The 24,391-nt window shown below is 37.3% G+C and overlaps 2 protein-coding genes and 4 long non-coding RNA genes across 6 annotated transcripts; all 6 read left to right on the top strand.

Annotated features, from left to right (window-relative positions):
• The first annotated feature begins 2,997 nt into the window (after positions 1 to 2,997).
• LOC149708868 (uncharacterized) lies at positions 2,998 to 4,047 on the top strand. Its single transcript, XR_016381230.1, has 3 exons — positions 2,998 to 3,129; positions 3,586 to 3,650; positions 3,825 to 4,047. It is a non-coding gene; the product is annotated as an uncharacterized LOC149708868 (long non-coding RNA).
• Positions 3,947 to 5,306, top strand: LOC149708869 (uncharacterized). The gene is made up of 3 exons (XR_016381390.1): positions 3,947 to 4,023; positions 4,893 to 4,977; positions 5,091 to 5,306. It is a non-coding gene; the product is annotated as an uncharacterized LOC149708869 (long non-coding RNA).
• A 5,190-nt stretch (positions 5,307 to 10,496) lies between these two features.
• Positions 10,497 to 11,075, top strand: LOC149708870 (uncharacterized). The gene is made up of 2 exons (XM_089864348.1): positions 10,497 to 10,616; positions 10,686 to 11,075. The coding sequence occupies exons 1-2, from the start codon at positions 10,579 to 10,581 to the stop codon at positions 11,035 to 11,037; spliced, it is 390 nt and encodes a 129-aa protein (XP_089720474.1). The 5' UTR covers positions 10,497 to 10,578; the 3' UTR covers positions 11,038 to 11,075.
• Positions 11,076 to 11,164: 89 nt separating this feature from the next.
• Positions 11,165 to 11,784, top strand: LOC149708871 (uncharacterized). Its single transcript, XR_016381232.1, has 2 exons — positions 11,165 to 11,497; positions 11,555 to 11,784. It is a non-coding gene; the product is annotated as an uncharacterized LOC149708871 (long non-coding RNA).
• Positions 11,785 to 13,011: 1,227 nt separating this feature from the next.
• Positions 13,012 to 13,501, top strand: LOC149708872 (uncharacterized). The gene is made up of 2 exons (XR_016381231.1): positions 13,012 to 13,272; positions 13,363 to 13,501. It is a non-coding gene; the product is annotated as an uncharacterized LOC149708872 (long non-coding RNA).
• Positions 13,502 to 18,385: 4,884 nt separating this feature from the next.
• Positions 18,386 to 23,712, top strand: LOC149708873 (uncharacterized). Its single transcript, XM_089864353.1, has 4 exons — positions 18,386 to 19,402; positions 19,558 to 19,705; positions 22,486 to 23,291; positions 23,479 to 23,712. Coding segments are annotated over exons 1-4 (969 nt in total). The 5' UTR covers positions 18,386 to 19,400; the 3' UTR covers positions 23,492 to 23,712.
• Positions 23,713 to 24,391: the final 679 nt, after the last annotated feature.

Genomic DNA, 24,391 nt, shown 5'->3' on the forward strand with positions numbered 1-24,391 from the left:
AAATGAATTACCTCTCCTACACCATCTCAAAATTTAAAGAAACTACTATTTCAAAGCCATAGACGAAATAGCAGAAATTGAGCTCCATTGTTTCTCCGATGCGAGTTTAAAAGCCTACGCCACCTGTGTTTATGTTAGGTATAAAACCATAGCCAACCAAATAGGAACATATTTAGTCACCGCTAAGTCGAGAGTAACCCCTCTGAAAAACCAAGATCCTAGTTTAGATTTAAAACTTCCCAAGCTAGAACTAATGGGTTGCCTTTTAGGAGCTAGGCTTACAAACAACATTAGACAAGTTTTCACCAAAAACCTAGTGGGAATATTTTGTTGGACCGACTCCACAATAGCCTTAGCATGGGTCACCGGCGATTCCACCCAATGGAAGCCCTTTATATCAAACCGGGTTTCCGAAATCCAAAAACTAACCAAAGGGGAAATGTGGTTCCACGTCCCCGGAAAAGATAACCCTGCTGATTTTCCTACCCGAGGCATGAAAGCCGAAGACATGAAAAACAATAGTAAATGGTGGGAAGGACCCTCGTGGTTAAAAGAACCTAAACAAAATTGGCCAAATTCGCGTAAACCCTCTGAAAAGGATTTAGAACCCGTAGCAAGCGAAAGAAGGAAACTAACCCTAGCTATAAATATAACCAAACCCCTAGGCATCCACACCTTAATTGATTTATCAAAGCACTACCGCCTTAATAAGGTATTAAGAATAACAGCCTATTTATTCCGACCCGCCCACAACTTCAGAAATCCAAACATAATTACAGGCCCAGTTAGTGCGGAAGAGTTACAAAGGGCAGAAATAGCTTGGATAAAATCAGTGCAGACCTTAGAATTTGGACCTGAAATTAGACAACTAAAGAATGGAGAACCAATCCACCCCAACTCTAAGATAGCCCCCTCTAAAACCAATCCTAAACGAAACTGGTATTTTGGGCGTCGGCGGACGGTTGGAAGAATCCAGTTTTTCCTACTCTGAAAAACATCCCATACTAATATCAAAGGGACATAGATTAGCTAAACTGCTTATATTTAGAAGCCATATCCAAATCCATCACGCAGGTATTAGTGATACAGTCACGCAGTTAAGAGAGAAATATTGGATACCCTCGGCGAGACAATTAGCACGCTCTGTAGTTAAAGATTGCGTCATATGCAAACGATTGAATGCGAAACCAGGTGATATGTCTACCGCTACACTACCAAAAGATAGACTGTCAGAATCCCCTCCATTTTCAATTATGGGTATTGATTTCGCAGGCCCTTTAATAGTAAAAAAACAAGTCCCAAGACCAAAAGTGCTACATTTGTTTAGCAACTTGTGCCATTACTCGAGCTATCCAATGACTTCCTATTAGCCTTTAGAAGGACAATAGCTAGGAGAGGCGTGCCAGAAATAGTCTACACAGACAACGCCAAAACATTCAAAAAGGCCAATTCAGATATCAGAACAATTTGGCAAAACCTAAAGCTTGACCAATTAAAAGAATTCTTCGGTAATAAAGGGATAAAATGGAAATTTATAGTAGAAAGAGCCGCGTGGCAAGGAGGAATATGGGAAAGACTAGTACGCTCTACAAAAAATATCCTTAAAAAATGTCTAGGTAGAGCCTCGTTAAATTATACCGAATTAGAAACCATCTTAATTGAGACAGAAGCAATAATTAACAGTAGACCTATTACATATATCTATAATGATTTAAGAGAACCAATGCCCCTCGCGCCTGCTGAATTTCTTATTGGGCGCAGAATTACGTCACTGCCGCCATTGACATTCACCAAAAACCAAGTAATTCCAATGTCACGTCAAGAAATGACCAAAAGACTCAAATATCGCGAAGCCACAATAGAAAAAATATGGAATCGCTGGAGACGCGAGTACGTTATGGAACTTCGTTCCGCTCACCATTCAAAACTCGCTAAAAACGAAGCCGCGTTTAAAGTCGGAGACGTTGTGCTCATACACGACGAAAAGATTCCACGTCACATGTGGAATCTCGGCCTCATCCAAGAAGTAATACTCGGTCGTGATAAAAAAGTGCGGTCTTGTGTAGTAAGAACCAAAAACCATAATAACATTAAACGTGCCGTACAACACTTGTGCAACCTTGAAATCAGCGATTCCGCGTAAATTGTGCCCTTGGTAATACTTCGTATTACCGGGGGGAGTGTTAAGAAATTGTGTATTTAATTCACGTGAAATAATTAATTTGTAACTTTGTAAAAATTTTATGTCAAATCCCTTGTTAAAATCATCCTAAAATTACTTTGTAAACATGTATTGAAACCTTAAAAAATAAGAGAAAAACAAAATTCCCCAATCCCTTACAAGCCAACCCCAATATAAAAACCAGTTCAAACTTTTCCTAAAACGCCAAGACCCCTTCAAAACCACCCCCAATGTAAAACTCCAAATTTTCCCCAAAACCCCTGATAAGCATCATTGACGTCATGGGCCAAAAAGCGGTACCCCAAAAACTTTTCAAAACCACGCCCGCACCTCGCCTGCGAAGCAAAGGTGAAAGCCCCCGTAAGACGATGACGTCAATGATGCCTTCTATAAAGGCTTGGCGAGAAAGGGAAAGTATGTGCATTCCATTCGTAGCTCTCTGACCAAAGGGTCTCCACCTTATAGTACCCTTATAATTTTTAGAAACTAGTAACTCCCTAGTGAAACTTTAAATAATTTTTTAGTGTAATAAAATAACTTTTTTGAAATACAACTCAAGTTTCCACCTCCTTTGCACTATTAAATTCAAGTTCACCAAGTCCATCCAAATATCTACCAACTGTTTCAGTCCGGTCGGTAGATTACCAAGCAATTAAAAGCTCTCCCAACCCAGCGCTATTCTTCAAAGAGAGTACACAAACATTTAAATTTTTTAAATTATATATCAATATGCAATGCGCGTTAGAGAAATTCAGCGATTGGACCACATTTCATAAAATAAACTTCCATGGTCATGTTTGCACGCACTTGAGAAACACTACTTTCATATTTTACTGCATAATCGTGCAATCCTTTCTTGAAGAAAAAAAGAGAAAATGAAGCCGTAATTGGTTAACCGGAAAAAAGAGCCGCCAAGTCAAATGAAAAAAGAAATGGTGTCCAATCAAGTATGAAAATCTTATTTCAAAAATAACGTAATTAGCTTAGCTTATGAGAAGATGAAAAACTTACGGGATACAGTATAGATTGCATCGCGAATCAATTCATGTTTATAGAAAGGCTACTGTAACCATGTCAAAAAGGCTGGACTTTAAATCAAGATCTAGAACGCCCACGTATGTAACGTCTCTATAGAGTGCTGTCAGAGCCTAGGAGTAGGCTAAACGTCACGAGTTTACCTTTGGCAATGGGCGGGCATGACAGTTACCGTTTCTTCTTAATGGGAATGGGTGACGTCACAATTAGCCTTCTGAAAGCACTCTATAGGCTTTACTTACTGATTGGTGCACGCGGAATTAAGTTCGGCCTCTTTTTGACAGTAAGATTTTCAAGGATATAGCATAGCATAAGAATCCTTATTCAATTGTATATGAATACACTCATGATCAAAATTAAACTTGAAGGATTTGGAAAAGTCACAAATTGAAGTTGATGACGAAGACTCAACTAAAACTAATAATAATTCATGGTAATTTTTACAATCCCTCAATAATTCAACTTCACTGTAAGTTTCCAATATATGTTCCATAAGTGGAGCCCCAATGGAAGAGTTACGGAAATTAATGGGGCATTCATTTGGAATATATACACTAAAACTTATAGCTTCACGAAAAGCATATATTAAATAAATTATGTATTATAGGATTATTGAAAACAAGAAAGATATGAAGAAAGATATGGTGGGTTCACGTACAAATTTTGGTCTGGAATATAAATTGCCAGAAGTTCCTGACACTTTAAAAAAAAGAGCTATACAATTGCATAGTAAAAGAGAACAAGACTAAATTAAACCGAGAACTGATCAATATCTTGTTTAATGACACCGTGAAAAACTATTCACTGTGAGTTCAATACATTTATTTTTATCTGGGAGAAACGAGGGGTCCGTCATTCGAAAAGAAACGTACGGGATTTTTAAATCCCTCGGATTTTTATGGATTTTTACGTATTTTTTTTTAAATGGATTTGTCGATTTTTTATAAAAATCCAAAATCCAGTAGGATTTTCACGTATGTTTTTTTAAATGGATTTGTCGATTTTTTATAAAAATCCAAAATCCAGTAGGATTTTCAAAAAAACCGTTGTTTTTTAGAATTTTTTCATGGAATTTCGTATTTTTTTCGGGATTTTGTATTTTTTCGGGGATTTGTAATTTGTTTTAGGAATATCGTTGTTTGTTTTGGGATTTCGTATTTTTTAAGGATTTTGTATTTTTAACTGTAATTTGTATCGTCTTCCTGTATTTGTGAATTTGAAAATTTTGGATTTTTTGGTGGATTTTTACAAAATTTTGGATTTTTTTTTGGATTTTCGGATTTTTTTACATAGTTTTATATATTTTGAAACTTTTGAAAGATCTTCGGATTTTTCAAAAAATACAATATCCTTTTTGTATTTTCACTGGAATTTTGGATTTGTTTTTGGATTTTTCCCCGAGCGTACGGGATTTTTTGGCAATGACGGACCCCTCGGGGAGAAATCATCACTGGAATATGGAACCGTTTTTAAGTTAGTGTTTCTGACAAGAGGCACAGACTGAAGATAAATTTAAATTCTCTAAATACTCAGTCTGGCCTGTTTCAAGAATGTGACGAAGGTCAAATTGTACAGATCTATACTGTATTCATGTGTAAAATGTATAAATTCATGATGTAATGAATTTGTTTAATCAATGTGATGGTTGTCCTTGAACCAACTTTGTTTTTTTTAGATATCCACCTTTTCATATGCATGTTGCAAAGAAGCTCGTACTAACACACCCACATTTGGTTCAAGATCCTGATATGGAACCTTACGTAAGTCAATATTTATGTGAATAAGTTGTAAATTTAGGTTTCTCTAATTTGACCTAATTAAACATCACTCTTTCGTCTTTAAGAAATGAAATTTAAGATAATTTTCCATTTAGGAATACTGGTACAAGAAGCTCCAATCAAAGTACAAAAACTTTAGATTTGGCTTGAAAGGGGTCGCTTCTGTAGAAAAGGCCAAAGGAAAATATGGAAAAGTCCCAACCAAAAAGAAGTCTACAACTGTCGACAGATTTTCCACCTCTATAGACTTAACATCTTCAGCCCTAACAGTGTGCGATGACCTTTCAAAACTGGAATTAGCGATGAAATAAAAGAAACATCGACGGTAGATGGATCTGAAACCATTTCCTTAAAAACTTCAGCTAAGCCGCTACCATCTGTAACCCAGAATGATGAAAATGCAGGTAAAGATGAGCCAATAGAGTCTGGATGCTGCGACTGGATCCAAAGCTCCGGATGGGAGATGCAAATCTCCGCCTGAGGTGATGTTCGTTCGTGGTGTGGTACCATCTCAAATTGAAGCTAAATCCGCTAAATCCACGAAATCCAAAACCCCAAGCAATAAAGAGTCCTCGAATGACTCGAATTTCGAAGATGAATCCAGCCTTCAAGAGCACATAAAATATATGCAACAAGAAATGGCAAAACCTAACAAGGACTGGATGATTATTGACGCGAGGATGAGTCGGAATTTCCATCAAAGGCGGCAAATGATACATAAAAAGACCTTGGATGCCGTATTTAGCACTTACCCGGCTCTTCGAGATATTAGACAGGTTAGAGAATGTTATTCCTATCAGAATTTTTTCTCCTATGACTAACATCAATTATATTTCAGATCAATTTGGAATTTGAAAGGTTGACCAAGGTCGATATTGAAGAAAAATATCAAGAATCCTTTGAATTATTTTCAAATAAAATTTGGAACTTAAACCAAAAGGAATCAGTGGAGCTAAGGGCTGAATTGATGGGAAACGTAACGACTTTAGTGGACCCCGAGTCACAAACTAGTAAGTGTCATTGTTTTTCCTTTACTATACACAACCACAAATATATTTCTACAAGAGATATTTGTCTCCATATCGCATTATCCTTGGCAAAAATACCTTGATAAAAAAAACTGTTTTCTACGATTTAGGAGCAAAACAAGCATACACTCTTATGCTTATACCAGGGAATTTAAAAGAGAGCCACATGCAGTTCTTCTGCCAAAAAAATGAAGTGTCTAAAACAATGGTGAAAACACCAGTTGTCATCTATACAGGAAGGAACATGTTTTCGAGTGATCAGTATGAGTTGTATATTGATCGGGAATTGGTCACACAGGCTTTTGACTTTTTATCTGCCATGTGTGCATTTTTTGCCTCCTTTTGGATTTTCAACATCGAATACCCTGCCGTTTTGACAAAAACATTAAGCTTTGTTGAGTCTTGTTTTCTAGGTTTGAACTCAAGCAAACTATCTGCTCAGGTGAAGGCATTATCAAAAAAATGTAAAAATAATGGCAGGTGTTAATAATAAATTGTTGCTTACAAGAACATTTTTAAGTTTATTGTACATATGCAACCCCAAGCTACGGTGACTTTCCTTGTAATGGCGAAAGTTACAAAACTTTGCTCTTTATCCTTTGGGAAAGGAATTTGAAAATCCGTTCTAGGTTTACACATATAGACCAGTTTTATACTTTTAAGGTTATAATAATACACATTTAATAGTTTAAAAATACACCATTTTATTGCTATACAATGGTTTATGTTTATAATAGTATTCGATTAACTTCAGGCCCATACTGGACTTTCAGCAGCGCAATAATGGTTTATAATTATAATAGTAATCGTTTAATTTCTGGCCAATACCGGACTTTCAGTAGCGTATCAAGGGTTTATAATTATAATAGTAATCGTTTAACTTCAGACCAATACCGGACTTTCAGCAGCGCATCAAGGGTTTATAATTACAATAATTGTAAATAGTAATCGTTTAACTTCAGGCCAAAACCGGACTTTCAGCAGCGCATCAAGGGTTTATAATTATAATAGTAATCGTTTAACTTCAGGCCAATACCGGACTTTCAGCAGCGCATCAAGGGAGTAATATGAAATTGAGAGTTCAAAATAACGGGGTTCTGGGCTCCGGTTACCGAGACCCCAGAATGGCTACCGGCGTGTCAGTGGACTTTTTACGGCGATACTCTCGAACCCCAAACCGTGCTTTTATATATGGAAAATAAAAAATTTCAACGCCGTGATAATTCTTCGCAAATACCGATAGCATTTTATCAGCCAACGACATAAAATCACCCCCAATTCGAACGAGGAACCCAAGAGAGCGAAAATTTTCCCGGGAATTTGGTGTATCCATAGGCGGTAGCGTGAAAAGTTTATTTCTCGAGATTATTTATAAATCGATTGTTTATCTATTGAAATGGAACTAGTACAGTAAAGGGTGGAAGAATGGTTTTCAGATATTGCGATGGGGCTCTGTAAAATTGCAGACTTATGCGAAAAAATGTTATTGACCCCTTTGGGTGTGAAGTAAACAAACGGGGGTATAAAAGAGAAGAGAAATGCGGTAGGACGGTATTAGGGATAAAGTTGGCCTGCCGATGAAAGTAACATCTTATAACAGCAATATCATTAGAACTGTTATTGATACTTTACACTAATAGAACTTAAAATGATGAACTGTACGGAAAAGACATGCATTCTTGAGGTCAGCTTCCTACGGGCAAATAACGGATATATCATAAAGGAATTGGCGTACTACGTCGATGGAACTAATGAAAATGGGGTGTTCGTTTTTAAACCACCGTTTCCATACAACCAACTGACTCCCCGAGAAAAACGGACAAATTCCTGGATTTCTAGGAATATTTGCGCCCTGGAGTGGGATGACGGAGACTATGAGTATAGCGACATTTCCCATATTTTTAAGGAGATTAAGGGTGTAGCCAGCGTTTATTGGACGAAGGGACTTGAAAAGTCGACTATACTCTCGAAATACCTCGGAGTTGACGTGGAAAACGCCGAGTCTTTGCTTTGTCCCAAATTAAAGAATTGCACAAAAAGCCCCAATTTATTGTAAATACCACGGAGATCACGTCCATTGTTGTTTATTTAAGGCATATAAGTTACACTTATGGATAAAAAATAATTGAAGTGTTTGTACACCAATTGAAAATAAAATTCATATCTGGAAGTAATTCCCTTAAGTTCATTATTATTTGGTATAAATAGCTGTTTCAAATTTCTTAAAAGCACCATTCCTTCTAACAACTACGTAAAGTAAAAGAAAAACTAAAATGGAGACCAAACCAATCCGCCCTACTTTATGTAGCATCGTATATACGGCAACGTTCGGTTTAATAGCTCCGAACCTTTTATTCAAGTTTTAAAAGTAATTGTTTCCAAGTACCACGGGACGTGGCATAACGGTATTTTCCCCGAAGAAAGTAAGCGTGAAATTCGGGTAAATCTTCCGTATCACGCCAACTTGGAGAATATAAGGACGAACGGACTTAAAAAACGTCAGCAGTTTATAAAGGTATGTTAATATTATCAATATTATATTTTGACTGTCTTTGTAATTTGATTTTCTAAACTAGGTTGAGAAAGTCCATCTTCCTGTAGACGGAGAATCTGAGGTGGAGGATGTCCTTAGGTTCTTTGACATCGATGTAGTCACGATTATACCCGTCATCAACCAAGACGTTCCTACTACCCCATCACCCCTGTCTCCACCAGTACCCGAACCCATCCTGTCTCGAATTGAAGCTCCACCATCATCATCGACACCACCACCCACCCCCGAGGGCAGTTCCACCACACCTGCACGTAAGAGAACCAAGGCCTCAAACCCCACTGACGGAGAACCAAAAAAGCGAGCGAGGAGAATGAAGCCAGTCATTGAAACCGATGAACTCCAACGTCAAATTATTGTAAATTAACAATTTTGAGTTGGACAGAATGTCCGCCACAACGTTCCTCCCCATATCGTCGGAAAAAGGCAGGTTATCTTATCTATTGTGAGATAAAGATATCAAAAATTATTGGTATATAAACCTGCACTATCGGGAAGCTAACATATTCGAGTAAAAAGGAATCTGAATGATGTGAGTAAATACCTTCTTTTTATTTAAATAGATTTAAGCTATACTAATTAAATGATATTTAATTTGAAATAGTTATGTTACGATCGCCTGTCCATTGTGATAGAATCAACTTTATCATGCCTGTATTTATCGATGCTAACTTCTTCCGTGTTAGAAATAAATGGATTCTTAAAGAGATTGCTATTTTCGTATCAGAGACGTGTGAAAGCCAAGTCTGGACAATTAAACCACCAATCCCCTTTAACGACCTTCCTTATGAGGATAAAAGACAATGTAGATGGTTAGAGAGGAATATCTGCGACATACATTGGTATGTAGGTAATCACGAATACAACAATCAGCAGGAGATAGTGGAAGCAATCCAAAAAAGGTCCACACAATTTTACGCGAAAGGGTTGGAGAAGTGCGAATATCTGTCGACTATTTAAATCTGAATGTAGTCAATATTGAGGACCTACGATGTCGCAAATTTTCATCATTGAAATACAGGAAACCGCAAGGTTGCCCTTTCCATCGTGACCCTAACAACTGCCCATCTGTAAAAGCTACAATACTTTCATCTCGGTTTCTTGAACAAAACTGTACCAACACAGACAGGATGCCCTAAGTTTAGTTCCCTTCCAAAATGTGGTTTTGAATTGATATGCAAATATCACAATAAACATGATAACTGCGCGCTGTTCGAGTCAATCAAATTGACCTCATTTTTCTCTTCTAAGTCAATTTAATTTAAGAAATAATTAAATTTTACGTTTTTGATGAATAAAAGTCTACCTTATTGTGAAAACTCATACAATATTTAACATATAACATCAATTAACCCTACGAACTCAACAACCTATGTGATTTATTAAACTCATACAATATTTAACATATAACGTCAATTAACCCTTTTAATATCTCGAGAGGTTGTGGAATATTTGAAAATGAAAATACCCTTCATCTTATACTGTTTATTTTCATCTTGAATCTTTTTGCGCGGGGCTTTAATTTCTACTCTCAACAACTTGGGTGATTTATTAAATTCAATGCTGATTGTATTTAAACCCACACTGTTCTATTGATTCAATATTTCAACTTCTAATGTCGATAATTTAGGTTTATTTTATACACAAACAATATTTTCACCCAACTCGAGTGTCGAGTGACTAGAAATTTAGTATAAAAAGGGGTTACAATGTAAATTTTCTATATTGTCTTCTTCTATTTCAACCAAGTTAAACTCCCTTCTAATTGATAGTATTAAACAATGGCGGAACAAGTTGATATGAGTAAGACCGTTTCAATAGTCGGGTTTTCAGTAATAAGGACCAAAATTGATGGAAGACCGGAGATATCCCCATTTTCCTTCAGAATGTTGGAAATAATAGTAAAAAAATACTGAAACTGGTTTTGCCAGGAAACCGTAGTGGAAGAGAAGAAGGGTTATTTTGATGTTCATTTAGCTACGCACGTATCAATCGAAAAAATATATGAGAGGATTGGACCTATATCCAAACATTTTATTAAAGTAAGATTTTTTTTGGTTTATTAATATAATAACCGGCTGGACAAGAAGTTAAATGTTCTCTCTCTACAGATTGTGGCCAGAGCCCAGAGTTGTTGGCGTTGATGACAGAGAGGATGAAGAGTGTGAAAATTTTCTCACGTTTTTAAAGACGAGTGACGGTGTCCAACCAACATTCCAAGACCAATCAACATCAACCCCGCTTCTTAAGACGAGTGACGATGTTCAACCAACATTCCAAGATCAACCAACATCCCCTGACGGCTCCACCACCAATACACGCAATATAAACGCGAGAATGGGTGATAAAAGGAGAAGACCCGAAAGTAAAGAAAAATCAAAAAAAATAAAAACTGCATTTGAAAATAGCGACTTAGAAAATATTATAGCATCTGAAATTTTGATTAAAGAAATGAACAAATAAAACACGAATAAATACAATTCAAAACTGACTATTATAAAGTACTCTGGTTTTTCCCTCTCATATTCTCAAACACTCCAATCAATTTTCACACCACCACCGCAATAATCAATATCTTATCAAATTATGAGTATAACAAGTCGGGAAAACCAAAATATTACCTCTCCGTGTCGAGAAGATTATATAAACTTAAGTATCCAATGAAAACGTCGACCTTTTTGCCCTCATCCTTTCCCGCGCTTTGCGCTTCCGCATTTCATCCTTACTCTCAACATTATCTTCCTCCATTTTACATACAAAAATCGAATACTCACAAAAAGGAGCGGCAAAAACCTGCTGGCTCTTTACAACCACTTAATTTGACTTAATATCCAACTTCCAAACACAAATATTTACTGGTAGATAAATTGACAACCTACAAGCAAAGAAAAATTCTCAAGAATGGCTCCCGCAAATTTAAAAGGTCTATTTTCAAATAGGTTTTTTTGAAATTTTTGGTCTAACTGTTATCTACACCTAGATGGTTTTCAGAGAAACAAACAAGGAGCATAAACACAATAATGGAAGCTTCAGTTTTATTTAAAACATGTAAAACAATTATCATCTCTGCAAATAGCTTACACATGTCTTTTTTACCAATGCCTAACCGTTTGGATTTTTCTAAAGCAATCTCAGCACCAAAAAATATTTTTTGATACAAAATAAATGTTTTATATTCTTATTAAGAATAAAACAAAAGGATAAAAAAGATCTGTCCTCTCGTAATTTTTTAAGCTTTTATCAAGATTACTCTATACAACAGTAACAAGGAGTATAAACCCATTAGTGGAAGCAGTATTTTTTTTCCGAAACAATCTCGCTTATGTTTATCCTCTCTAGGCTTCGCTAAATACGTATTTCTCTTATGTAAAATATTAATAGACAGGCAAGGATTCATACCATTAAAGAAGGAGAGCAATATTATCCATATTTTCATTTCATATACAGAGAAAAGAAATTATTATGTTTCTGAGAGGAGCTTCCCATTTTTGTTGTTGTTTTGAAAAATATATCGTAATGCACGGGCCTTAATAGATATAGGAGGCAATGAATGAAATATATCACAATGCACAGGCCTTGATAGATATAGGAGGCAATGAAGGAAATATATCGCATGCACGGGCCTTGGTAGATATAGGAGGCAATGATAATCTCTCTCTTTGCACGAGAGATTTATCTTTAATATTTAAATAAATATAATTATTTTTAATTATTTTAATCTTCAATAATTAACATTAATAATAGTTAAATCGTTTAAAATAAAGTTATACCTATTATCATCTCAAACTTTGCTAATATTGACGTTTAAAGTGAAGGGTACCCCTCTTGCCCGCTTTTTTCAAATTTGGGGTATATATACGATTCGATTCCATTATAATAGTAAGGAAAAAGCGCAATTGCGAAAACCTTTGGTGGAGATCCCACCTTAGGGAGGCTAGACGTTTCTCGTAACCCTAGCTGATCGCCGCGTATATCCTAAAACCAAACGATGATAATGGAGTAGAAGCCAATGATATAGATTGGTGTCTATGTGGAACAGACTTTGTGGATGGTGGTGTTAGAAGCCAGTGTAAGTGCAGACTGGTGTCAATGTGGGATTGACAAAGAATAGAAGATGGTGGTGGTGGAAGCCAGAAAAGTACCAGACCGGTGTTCATATGGGATGGACGAAGACCAAACATGGTGGTGTGAGAACTCAAGTATAGACTAGCCAAAGGAGAGAAATACAATTTTCCAAATTTCTGTGAACTGTCAATGCGGTCCGGAAATTGGGAACACGTTTGCTCCGATACGCAAACTGCGAACGCGGTCACGTGGGTGTAACAACGGACAGACAGACACACAGACAGACACACACACACACACACACACACACACACAGACAGACACGGCCGTTACAGAACCTCTCCTGGACTACGTCACACGGAGAGGTAAAAAGACCTAACACAGAGCTCTGAATTGGTAAAATTTCATTTGGAGATTTATTAAACCATGTTGATCCTACATGGTAGAACATTGCGATAAGTCATCTTTAAGAACGTCATCTTTATGAGATTAGAATCCGATCGTCTCGCGATAAGATCCTATAAAAGACGTGGTAGTTTAAAAGATAAGCCATTTTACGACTCTTCAAGCTTTTCACCCCAGCTAACGATATCCACGTGTCATCACTTAGAAATGGACTCTGTCAAATTGAAAGTATACTCTTAACAATACAGTTAACCCTTGCATATGCATTTGTATCCAGACTTATAATCAGAGTATCCGGTTAATTTTTTACACCAACAGGAACGAATCAATAGCGTTCTCCGAAACTGACAATACGCCGGACACGTCTTCCTGCCCTATCCGTTGTAGTGAGGGTGGTAGATTGAATTCACCCATTACTTTAGAAGCCGCCGTTAGACGAAACAACTTAAGACGAATTGAAAAATTTGCTGCTATCGGATGGGATAAAGATTACGGAAAATCTGAAAGGACTACAGATCCCGAAACGGGGGATTTACTAATAAACCCCACACCGAACGAAGTCTATAATGTAGCCGATGGTGAAGGCTATATATGGCAATACGTTAATGGCCCTAATATAAATTTTGGTTTGAAACACTTAGCGATGTACAGATTACTAACTTCTACAGTGCAATTTTCCGCAGTGTCATTAATTGATATGTTTGCTAGACAGTTTCCATGTATCCTAAATAAGAAGGTTCATCAATTCAAATTGAAAGAATTTGCGGGGGATTCAGATGATACTTCCAACCATTCCCATGCCGTCCAGTCAATTCCCGTGGCTACAGAACTCAAAAAATCGAAATACCATGAGAACTTTGCTTACCTTAATCAAATCATGTCTCGAGAGCGCGACGAAATACTTCAAGGAAATGTCCGAGAAAACGCCGACGAATCAGAGCCTATTACGTCCGAAGCCATTGAGTGGTTGGTTGGATTTCTGGTTAAATTCCCTCCTCGAGGATCACGACTTATACACGTATTTCCCGTACACCTAACACCGCACAAAATGTACGGAATGCCAACCCCAAATATTTGCCAGTTAGGGAGTTGCCATCCTCGCAATGAGGAGGGATGTAAATTTCGTACCTTTTGTTACGGAGGATACGGATTCATTGTTCATACTAGTACTTAAGAGTTCTGAACTTAGCTCTTCATATGTGTATGTTTATGGTATATAAAACTAACAAAACCGTAAGGAAAAATTATAGCGATGAAAACGACATAGCTATGCATTATATATTCAAGGCCCTACAGATTTGCAGGTTAGCCGAGTGTCTGTGTGATAACACTCACAGTTTAATGTTTCACGAAGTTCATTATCACATGAGATCCAATGACGCGAATAATTATTTCGCGAATAAGTATTTCGCAGACTTTCATTAATTAATAAAACGTTTTTAAGTTCTACATTTTGTAGGCGAGGGATAGTGTTAAATGTTAAACAATATTTGTAGAATCTCGAATAAAAAGAAAATGTTTGAATGATATGTGTTTCTAATTATTTTACGTAGGTTTAATCAAATTAATATTTTAAGCCCATTTTAAAACCTTATCTTTTGACCATTTAAACAACCGCCTTATCCAAATTTGCACAAATAGTCCAAATTTGGATGGCAAGTGATGTAAGGGTCCAAAAATGGTAGCTTTAATCCAAAAATGGATGCCTTCGATTCTTGGTGGGAAACCCATCCATATCGCAACATAAACACCCTAGACTCGAACAAAGAGGGGTTAAGGTATATAAAAGGATTAAGGCAATAAGGGGGAGCGAAATGATATTTGAGCATCACCTACATAAATATTTACCTATTTCTCATTAATCATTTCTCTTTATTGATAAGCAATTGCAGAAGTTAACGTAAAACACAAACACGTTAGATACAAAGCCTCTCCCCAGAGAGGTAAAAATCTACTCCCCATACAATATTTCAGAAAGTCACGCTTGAAACATCTTTGGGTCATTTACCTCAAAACGACTTCTTTATTCCACTTTAATTAACTAACGATATCAGTACTAGTCATACATTAACTTTGGAAAGAGCTTCATGGTACTGTACAGTCTTTATTACTCGCTTTAAATAAACTGTGAAATATATCCAGTGTATCGACTTCACACAATCTTCCTTACTTGTCCTATATAAACTTTGACTACGGATTTTTTGGTAAAGATAGGTTTTTCTCAAATGTTTTATTAAAATTATTTCATATTATTTATTTTTATCGAGAGTTACTTATCATACTTTTAGTTGTATCGTTTTAAGAGAGGTTTTCCCTATTATCATTTGAACCTAGCTAATATTGACGTTTGACTCCTAGAATATACCTCTTTCGCGAGTGTCTAAAAGACCACAAAATGGTGTAGTTAGATTGGGGATGACTGAAAAGAGAATAGTGGTCAGTGTACCTGCGGTTGTACAGTTTGCCAATATTCCACAATTCCGTTAACTGTGAATTTTGAACACTTGAACTGTGAAATTGAGAACACTTTTGTTCAGATTAGGAATCTGCGAAAGCAATCTCTTGGGGTGTAACAACCGACAGACAGGCACACACAAAGACAGATGGATGCGTCGAGAACAGAACCTCTCCATAGCATACATCACTCGGTGAAGTAAAGAATCTAGCATCCATATTGGCTTCATATGAGCCCGATATTTTTCGACATTTGTTCAGTGTTGGTTAGGTATTACACCAATATGGGCTCGATATTAGTCCAATATGGGTTCGATATTAGTCCAATATGGGTTCGATATTAGTCCAATATGGGTTCAATATTAGTCCAATATGGGCTCGATATTAGTCCAATATGGGTTCAATATTAGTCCAATATGGGCTCGATATTAGTCCAATTTGAGCTCGATATTAGCCCAATATGAGCTCTATATTAGTCCAATACGGGCTCGATATTAGTCCAATATGGGCTCGATATTAGTCCAATATAAGCTCGATATTAGTCCAATATGAGCTCGATATTAGTCCAATATGAGCTCGATATTAGTCCAATATGAGCTCGATATTAGTCCAATATGAGCTCGATATTAGTCCAATATGAGCTTGACATCGTTTAGAAATTTGTCCAATCTTGTTTTGAATTTAGTCCATTATTGGGAGGATACTAGTGCATTTTTGTCCATTTGCGTAAAAATTGGATAACATCCTGTCCATTTCTGGGTAATTGTTGATCCCTTAATAGATGATTCAGGATCCAATTTTGGATGAGACTCCCAATCTGGCTTATCATTTGGCCGTCCCTTTTTGGACACAAATTACGTTATCCAAAAATAGACGATAAACTGTGCTGTCTCAGAGTCAGCCGTTTGGATCCATTTACATCCAATTTTGGACAACATTTTTTAACAGTGTAATTATATAATCGTTTATTTTCCATAAGATTATCTCGCACATTTTTTCATGGCATCCAAATTTACCCGTGTTAGTTACGATCTTTCTGATTTTTACTCGGAAAGCGCATTAAGGCCTCTCAGAGAGGTCCGCACTTCTTCCCAAGTTCCATCCAATTTTTATTCTAAAATTTCAGAGCTCATGAAATACAATCTTCCCATTCCAGAGTCTCTATCGAAAATGGGAAAATGGCGTCGTCTTATCGAGTCAGCAACGAGGGTGTGACGTCAATCACGTGAGTAGTAATCTTATCTCTTTCCTTATCAGTCTGGGAAGTACACATAAAGTTTTATGTTTTTTCAAATGTTTTCTTACCTATCCAAATATAGGAAGATTATGATAAAAATAAAATGATTAAATGAGAACTATGACCGCGTTTGTTTTCACCATATTGTCTCGATGAATATTTTTTCAAACTATTTGACTAAAAAATAGAGTTTCATATCTATTATAGGTTCGACATCTCTAGTGTCAAACGACCCAATTAAATGTATGTCTAAATAAAGTCCAGGCAATCCTTGGAAATCGGAAAGTTTAAATAAAAAGGCGAAATTTAAATTTATTTTTATGAAATACACGTGCATTTTCGATAAATAAACTTGAACTAAAATGTTCAACATGCGACGTCAATTGACTGTTTTTTTGTTGTAATACAAGTATAATTTTATTGCGTAATATCTCTACCAAAAACGGCACCAGGGAGATAGTCTCCTTACAACAATTAAGAACATAAATAATACAAAACTTTGATAGTTATAAGTGTGAATTACTATTTATTTAGGCCCAGAGCTGATAAAGTTGTTTTCGGTGGAAATTTCAACATTATTATTTCTTTAGAGTCGACCTCTGCTATTTGCACCAGATTGTCTTGATGAATATTTATTTTAACTCAAGAGCTGACAAAGTTGTTTTCGATGGGAAATTTTAGAATAGAATTACTTTTGGAGTGGGAGCTGAAACTTGTAGTTTGAAGGAATGAAGGAAATTTTGTGAATTATTATTTCTCACAAAACAGAATAAAAAAGTTTTTATATTCACAATTTTACCGAAACCTTTTAAGTTTTGAGCTTGTTATTGTATATTGAGCTTGTTATTGTATATTAATAATGAATTAGATTTTGCTATAGTCTATTGAATGAATGTTAATGCTGAATTAGATTTTGTTTTAGTCTATTGAATGAATGATTTAATCGATGTCTTTACAGAGAACCCTTTTATAACAGGGAGTACCTATTAATGGATCGCAAGTATGAGTGTATTAAATTTAACAATTGGGTAATACAAGTCAATACTATGATTTTTTCATAACGATTAAAACGGCAGAACAAGGAACAGAATGGTGAAGGTGATAACATAGTCACTCAATTCAAACGGATTTGGCACCAGAGCATAAGTATTTTTTGTCGATGACGTTTGGGTTGTGTCATTAAAACCAAGAAGAGTATGTAATGCCATAGGAAAAGCAAACAGCATATGGAGCCTGGCCACCATCAGAGTGTATTTCCGTAGAACCAAGAAACACCGCAAGGGGCAGTGTAAGTCGGCTAATCTACCGGGGGGGGGCGAACGTGGGTTCTGTTGGCATTCCCTATTGCCGAGATTGAAGAAGACTCTTATAACGGTCCCGCCCCTAAGCGTTGATTTTCAATTACACTCGAAATTTTATGCTTCAACACCATTCCTCGGTTAACTGTGACCATTCCAATCATAAGAAATTAACTTAATCTGTTCTCGACAAGATCCATTTTATATTTTGAGTTTCAAATAGTTAAGATGAGAAACATTTCGAGTTTGTTATTAGGAGGGTATAAAAAGTCTTTGTCAAATTAATCGCGAAAAACTTAATTTTTCGCGTACTTACATTTTCTCAAACCTGATTGAGAAAATACCCAACATGTTATAAATATATATACGTGTAATTAAGCGTGGGCATGTTTTACATGTCTGTCCGTCAGACTTAAAAAACCCAATTAGGAGAAAGAGTACTGGAGCTATCAAAGCACTTGAGGCGATGGCTGTATATAAATGCCAACACAAAATTCACTAACCCATTCAGTTTTATTAAGTTCCACATTACCATAGCTCTCGCTGGGAAATGGTTTCTGGCACCATATGTTTTAAAGAGTTTAGTCAGTTAGATGTGTTAAAACGTCAAGTGAGGGAAAAACATGTGAATGAAAAGATAAGTTGTGAAATTTGTGGGAAATCATTCACAAGGAGAGAGATTCTTAAACGTCATTCACTTATTCATCGAAAGACTAACGAAAATGTGTCAAATAGTCTCAACTCGTCATCAACTTCTGCAACTGTGAGTCTATCAAACACTTCAACATCCATAAGTTGTGCATACACAAGGAGAGATAGTCTTAAGCGTTATTCGCTTACTCACCGAAAGACAAACGATAATGTGTCAATTAATTCCAACACTAGAGTTAAGGATCTGTCACACCCTTCAACATCCACTGAAATTTGCCACACTACCCCCATCCAACCTACACCACCTTGCATCTATCCCTCATGTGTAACACCTAAACCTAATTACAAAATCATTTTGCATTTCTCCGTGTGATTTCCAATGTGGTAAAATTATACAGGACCCAATTCAATACACGCGAAATACAGTGACCAGCACACTAAGCTTGAAGGAGAGAGAGAGAGAGGAATGGAATGGTAACCCCCATACCTATACCGTTGCCTCTGTACCCCCCCCCTACGGTACCATAGTCCTCCCAGCATATTTATATCCACTTAATAAAGCACACAATTTCGAAAAAAAAATTATTTTCAAGTGAAATACCATCACTAAATTTTTTCATCCATAAATTTAATCTAAAAGCTTTAGAAAGTCAACAATACTTAATTTACGACAGTCAAGAGTCTCGACACTTCCCACCAAGCTTAGAAAATTAGAAATGTTTGTACACAACTTTTGATTAAATTTCAATTCATTTTAGGATATTTGTATACAATAATTATATATATAAATATAAATATGAGAAGAAATTTTCATCGACGACAGTCGCACCAATTTAAAGGAATGAATCCTCCTCCACTTTTTAATTTATGTAGGGATAGTATGGTCGGAGTGTTTCGGGAATCATTTAATATGGGAACGGCCTCGAGATGGAACTTGCATCACCAATACTACCAACATCAATCGCACGCACGTTGGACCCTCAGCTTCGGGAAGCTTCTCTTTGTCCGGTCATTCAAAAAGGTGCAGCTCTTTTGGATATACCCCAGTAGCAAAATGGACGTTGGGCCAACGGAGTCGGTTCGAGGTCCAACCAACACTGACGTAAAAGCGTCGGTAAACTTTCATTTCGACCGTCGAAATATCCTATCCGTTTAAGCGTTGGCCCGACTTCCGGCCGTAGAAATTTTGCCAGCACTTTAACCGACTCTAAAAAGTAAGCGTGTCCAGCTCTTACATTATCAAACAAGAAGTCGGCTTTGTTATCTGGTTATGGTCGGATTATTAATCTAATCGCGGTCGGCTTTATCGACTGTTATTTGTCGGATTGATGGCTTGTTTGTGGTCGGCTTTATGGCTTGTTTATGGTCGGCTTTATGGCTTAATTAGGGTCGGCTTTACGACTTGATTATGGTAGGCTTTATGGATTGTTTATGGTCGGCTTTATGGCTTAATTAGGGTCGGCTTTACGACTTGATTATGGTAGGCTTTATGGATTGTTTATGGTTGGCTTTATGGATTGTTTATGGTCGGCTTTATGGATTGTTTATGGTCGGCTTTATGGATTGTTTATGGTCGGCTTTATGGATTGTTTATGGTCGGCTTATGGCTTGTTTATGGTCGGCTTTAAGGGTTGTAGTTACTGTCTTCTAAACACCACTTTCATCTGGTCTTTTGTCCATCCCACATGGACACCAGTGTGTACTTACTGGCTTCTACTCCTTCATAATCGTTAAGGTTAGCGATCGGCTAGGGTTACAAGAAACTTCTAGTTTCCCAATGGTGCAGTTTCCACCAAAGGTTCACGCAATTGTGCTGTTATTATCCATTACTAAGATTCGAAACCTTATGTACCGATTGGAGTAAGACAGCAATGGGCGTATGCTTCATTTCAAACGTCAATATTAGTCTAGTCTCTCAAGAATGTTCAATAGTTATTTTTTAAACGATGTAACGCGCAATAAGGTTAATAATTATCGAAGAAAATATATAATATTAATTATATTTATTTTAATGTTTAAGATAATCTTAAACCGTTGATACACTAGTGCACTTTGATAAAAACGCATTTTAGTTGGTAAGGAGTCGAGAAGCCAACATAATCCTTCATTACATTAACCGACTTAAAATGTAACTATCAGACTACTCTATTCTATTGTTGTCAAGGCCGACTGCAAAGCGGAGTTAGCAACTGAAGTTGGATAAAAGTCGGATTTCCGTTGTAAGTGCCAACTAGACCATAAACCGACGAATCTACCTCGAACCGACTGAAACGCGGAAGAAGCTTCATTATAACGAAATTTGACATGTTTAGTATTGATCGGTAGGTAGTCGGATATGCCAACCTCTCGACCCTTGTTGTTATTTGATAAGAAACCCATGTAAGTTGGTAAGGAGTTGAGCAGCCGACCTAATCCTTTCTTACACCAACCGAAAAAAAATGTAACTATCAGCCAACTCTATTTGTTTGTTCTCACGGCCGACTTTAAAGCGGAGCTGGTATCTGAAGTTGGATAAGAGTCGGACTTTAGTTGTAAGTGCCGACTAGACCATAAACCGACGAATATACCTCGAACCAACTCAAAGGCGGAAGACGCTTCATTATAACTAAATCTGAAATCTTTACTATGATCGGTAGGAAGTCGGATATGCCGACCTCTTGTCCCTTGTTGTTATTTTTATAAAAACCCATGTTAGTTGGTAAGGAGTTGAGCAGCCGACCTAATCCTTTCTTACACCAACCGACATAAAATGTAACTATCAGCCAACTCATTTTGTTTGTTCTCACGGCCAACTTCAAAGCGGAGCTAGTATCTGAAGTTGGATAAGAGTCGGACTTTAGTTGTAAATGCCGACTAGACCATAAACCGACGAATCTACCTCGAACCGACTCAAACGCGGAAGAAGCTTCATTATAACTAAATCTGAAATCTTTAGTATGATCGGTAGGTAGTCGGATATGCCGACCTCTTGTCCCTTAATTGTTGTTATTTTGATAAAAACCCATGTTAGTTGGTAAGGAGTTGAGCAGCCGACCTAGTCCTTTCTTACTCCAACCGACATAAAATGTAACTATCAGCCAACTCTTTTTGTTTGTTCTCACGGCCGACTTTAAAGCGGAGCTGTTATCTGAAGTTGGATAAGAGGCGGACTTTAGTCCTAAGTGCTGACTAGGCCATAAAGCGAAGAATGCACCTCGAACCGACTCAATCGCGGAAGAAGCTTAATTACAACAAAATCAGAAATTTTCAGTGTGATCGGTAGGCCGTCGGATATGTCGACCTCTAGACCCTTGTTGTTATCCTTTATTTGATAGAAAAGCATGTTAGTTGGTAAGGAGTCGAGAAGCCGACCTAATCCTTCATTACATTAACCGACTTAAAGACAACTATCAGCCAACTCTATTTTATTGTTCTCACGGCGGACTGCAAAGCGGAGTTGGCAACTGAAGTTGGAAAAGAGTCGGATTTTAGTCGTAACTACCGACTGGACCATAAACCGACGAATCTACCTCGAACCGACTCGAACGCGGAACACTCGTGCTACTGGGGTATTAGACGGATTTTTTGATTCAAGCATCATAGAAGGATCTTCAAAGTCTTACCAAGAATTCAATTTCATGATGGCGGAAAATGAATACATACCGATGTGGATTGAAGGAACACACGTTATCAACCATTATTACCTGTGCCAAATATATTTCGATTGCCCATTTGGAGATCCTCTGTGTACCCGTTCTCATGAAAATGATCCCGATTTAAGATTCTTTCATAAAATGTGCTCCACTTGTTTTTATGATTCAGATGATACTTCCCACCATTCCAATGCCGTCGAATCAATTCCCGTGGCTACAGAACTCAAAAAATCGAAATACCATGAGAACCTTGCTTACCTTAATCAAATCATGTCTCGAGAGCGCGACGAAATACTTCAAGGAAATGTCCGAGAAAACGCCGACGAATCAGAGCCTATTACGTCCGAAGCCATTGAGTGGCTGGTTGGATTTCTGGTTAAATTCCCTCCTCGAGGATCACGACTTATACATGACATATATTCAACGGGAGATGACGCCGGTCTTGAAACATTGGCTAACCTCATTGATCAGCGAATCGGAACAAGCCGCCACCTCGCAGATAGGTTCTTCCTCATCTCATTCCACGAACGTCACCTCCATGTCCTACATACCTGTGAGTGGAGACGATCCTACTGCAGGTGTCCCGGGTTCGTCGACTACAGGGAATACTCCCAGTGGCGCTTTCGACGTACTCGGCCAATACGCATCGGCGAACTTGCCTCCTCCAACTGGCAAAATATCATCCGTTATCAGTCTACAGGGTCTACCAGATATAACTACGGAGTATACGGGGGTGGAAAAATATTCCACGGAAATTTGGATGCTTCGTCATTACAAGACACAAGACGTAGTAGATAAACCACGCAAGGACTGGTGGAAGTTATCGGATCTAGTGATGACCCTTCCTGTTGGGACCTCCTACCAGGACATGGGACTGAGAGCGGCCTTCAACAAGGTGATGGAAGAAAGCAAGAAGATAATCGAGGACCCGACGAGCAGTCGCATAATCAAAAAGCGCTGGCACTCGAAAGAAAAGTAATTGGAAATCCTGTGTCCCCTATCACTGCTGTGGTGAATCTAAAAGCTTGGCTCGGTACTCACGAGGAGCCGACGTCCACTCGTTTTGTTAGGAGTGACGACCCGACTCTTCGTGATGTATTCGATGTGGTCAATTTGAGGTACAGTAATATGTCTCTAATTGATTTCATTGAATATTTTTCAGAGTCAAAGAGTAGATTGGTGACAAAAAATGGGACATTATTCAAAAAATTAAATACCATTTGCGACATTCGAGATATTCATGATGAAATTATAAGAGATCAAAATAATTGGTGCGAAAATTGTTTTTTAACTCCTCTTATGACAATAATGGTTGATGATACATGTAGATGAATATATCCTCATTACCATGGATTAAAAAGAGAATGTCCATGGCAAAATAATGCAGTTGTTTCAAAATTTTTAGAAGTCTTGATATTAATAATACTTATGATGAAAAAGCTATGACTTGTTATCAACATTATAACAATGCTGAATAAAATTATCTTTTATAGAATGGATGAAACTGATCTTTGCTTGCCTCTTTCTTTTATTTCATTAAATTTAAACGTCCATGACGAACACCATCCATCAACTTGTTAAAATTATCGTGAGTAAACGTCTTCGATAGGGTTAAAGAGAGGATGAGACCAACGAGTACCATGTAAGTACTTAACAACACAATTACATTTCATCACCCCGGAATAGTAATAACCCATATGCTCATCCTAGGTTTAAAAACTCAATCGTCGTTGACTTTGAATTCTTGGAAGGTCGATCAACGGTGGGTGGACGATTGAAAATTGTAAAGGAAGCGGCTGCAACAAAGGTTGAAATAACACCGAGGGTAGCATCATGGTCCTTCAAACCACCGTACTCAGAGCAGGAACTCTCGCAGGAGGCCAAACAACAAAACCGGTGGATTTGCCACAATTTACATGGTCTCCCATGGAGTCATGGAGTTACATCATACAACAAACTGGAGGCATGCTTATCTCAAGACGTCTAAGGATACGAACGGGTGTTTTGTAAAGGCGAAGAAAAGTGTTTTTTTCTCTTAAATATAATTCACCGGGACGTTATCGACATAAATTGTG

This window comes from Phalangium opilio, unplaced genomic scaffold (assembly GCF_054372755.1).
Source record: "Phalangium opilio isolate 3A_F unplaced genomic scaffold, DU_Popi_V2 ptg000013l_1, whole genome shotgun sequence".
Taxonomy (NCBI): domain Eukaryota; kingdom Metazoa; phylum Arthropoda; class Arachnida; order Opiliones; family Phalangiidae; genus Phalangium; species Phalangium opilio.

Coding starts and splice junctions, on each gene's coding strand:
- LOC149708870 (XM_089864348.1), top strand. CDS start 10,579: ATGAGAGGATTGGACCTATATCCAAACATTTTATTAAA. Junction 10,617..10,685: donor TATCCAAACATTTTATTAAA/GTAAGATTTTTT, acceptor CTCTCTCTACAG/ATTGTGGCCAGAGCCCAGAG.
- LOC149708873 (XM_089864353.1), top strand. Junction 19,706..22,485: donor TTGTCCGGTCATTCAAAAAG/GTGCAGCTCTTT, acceptor TTTATGATTCAG/ATGATACTTCCCACCATTCC.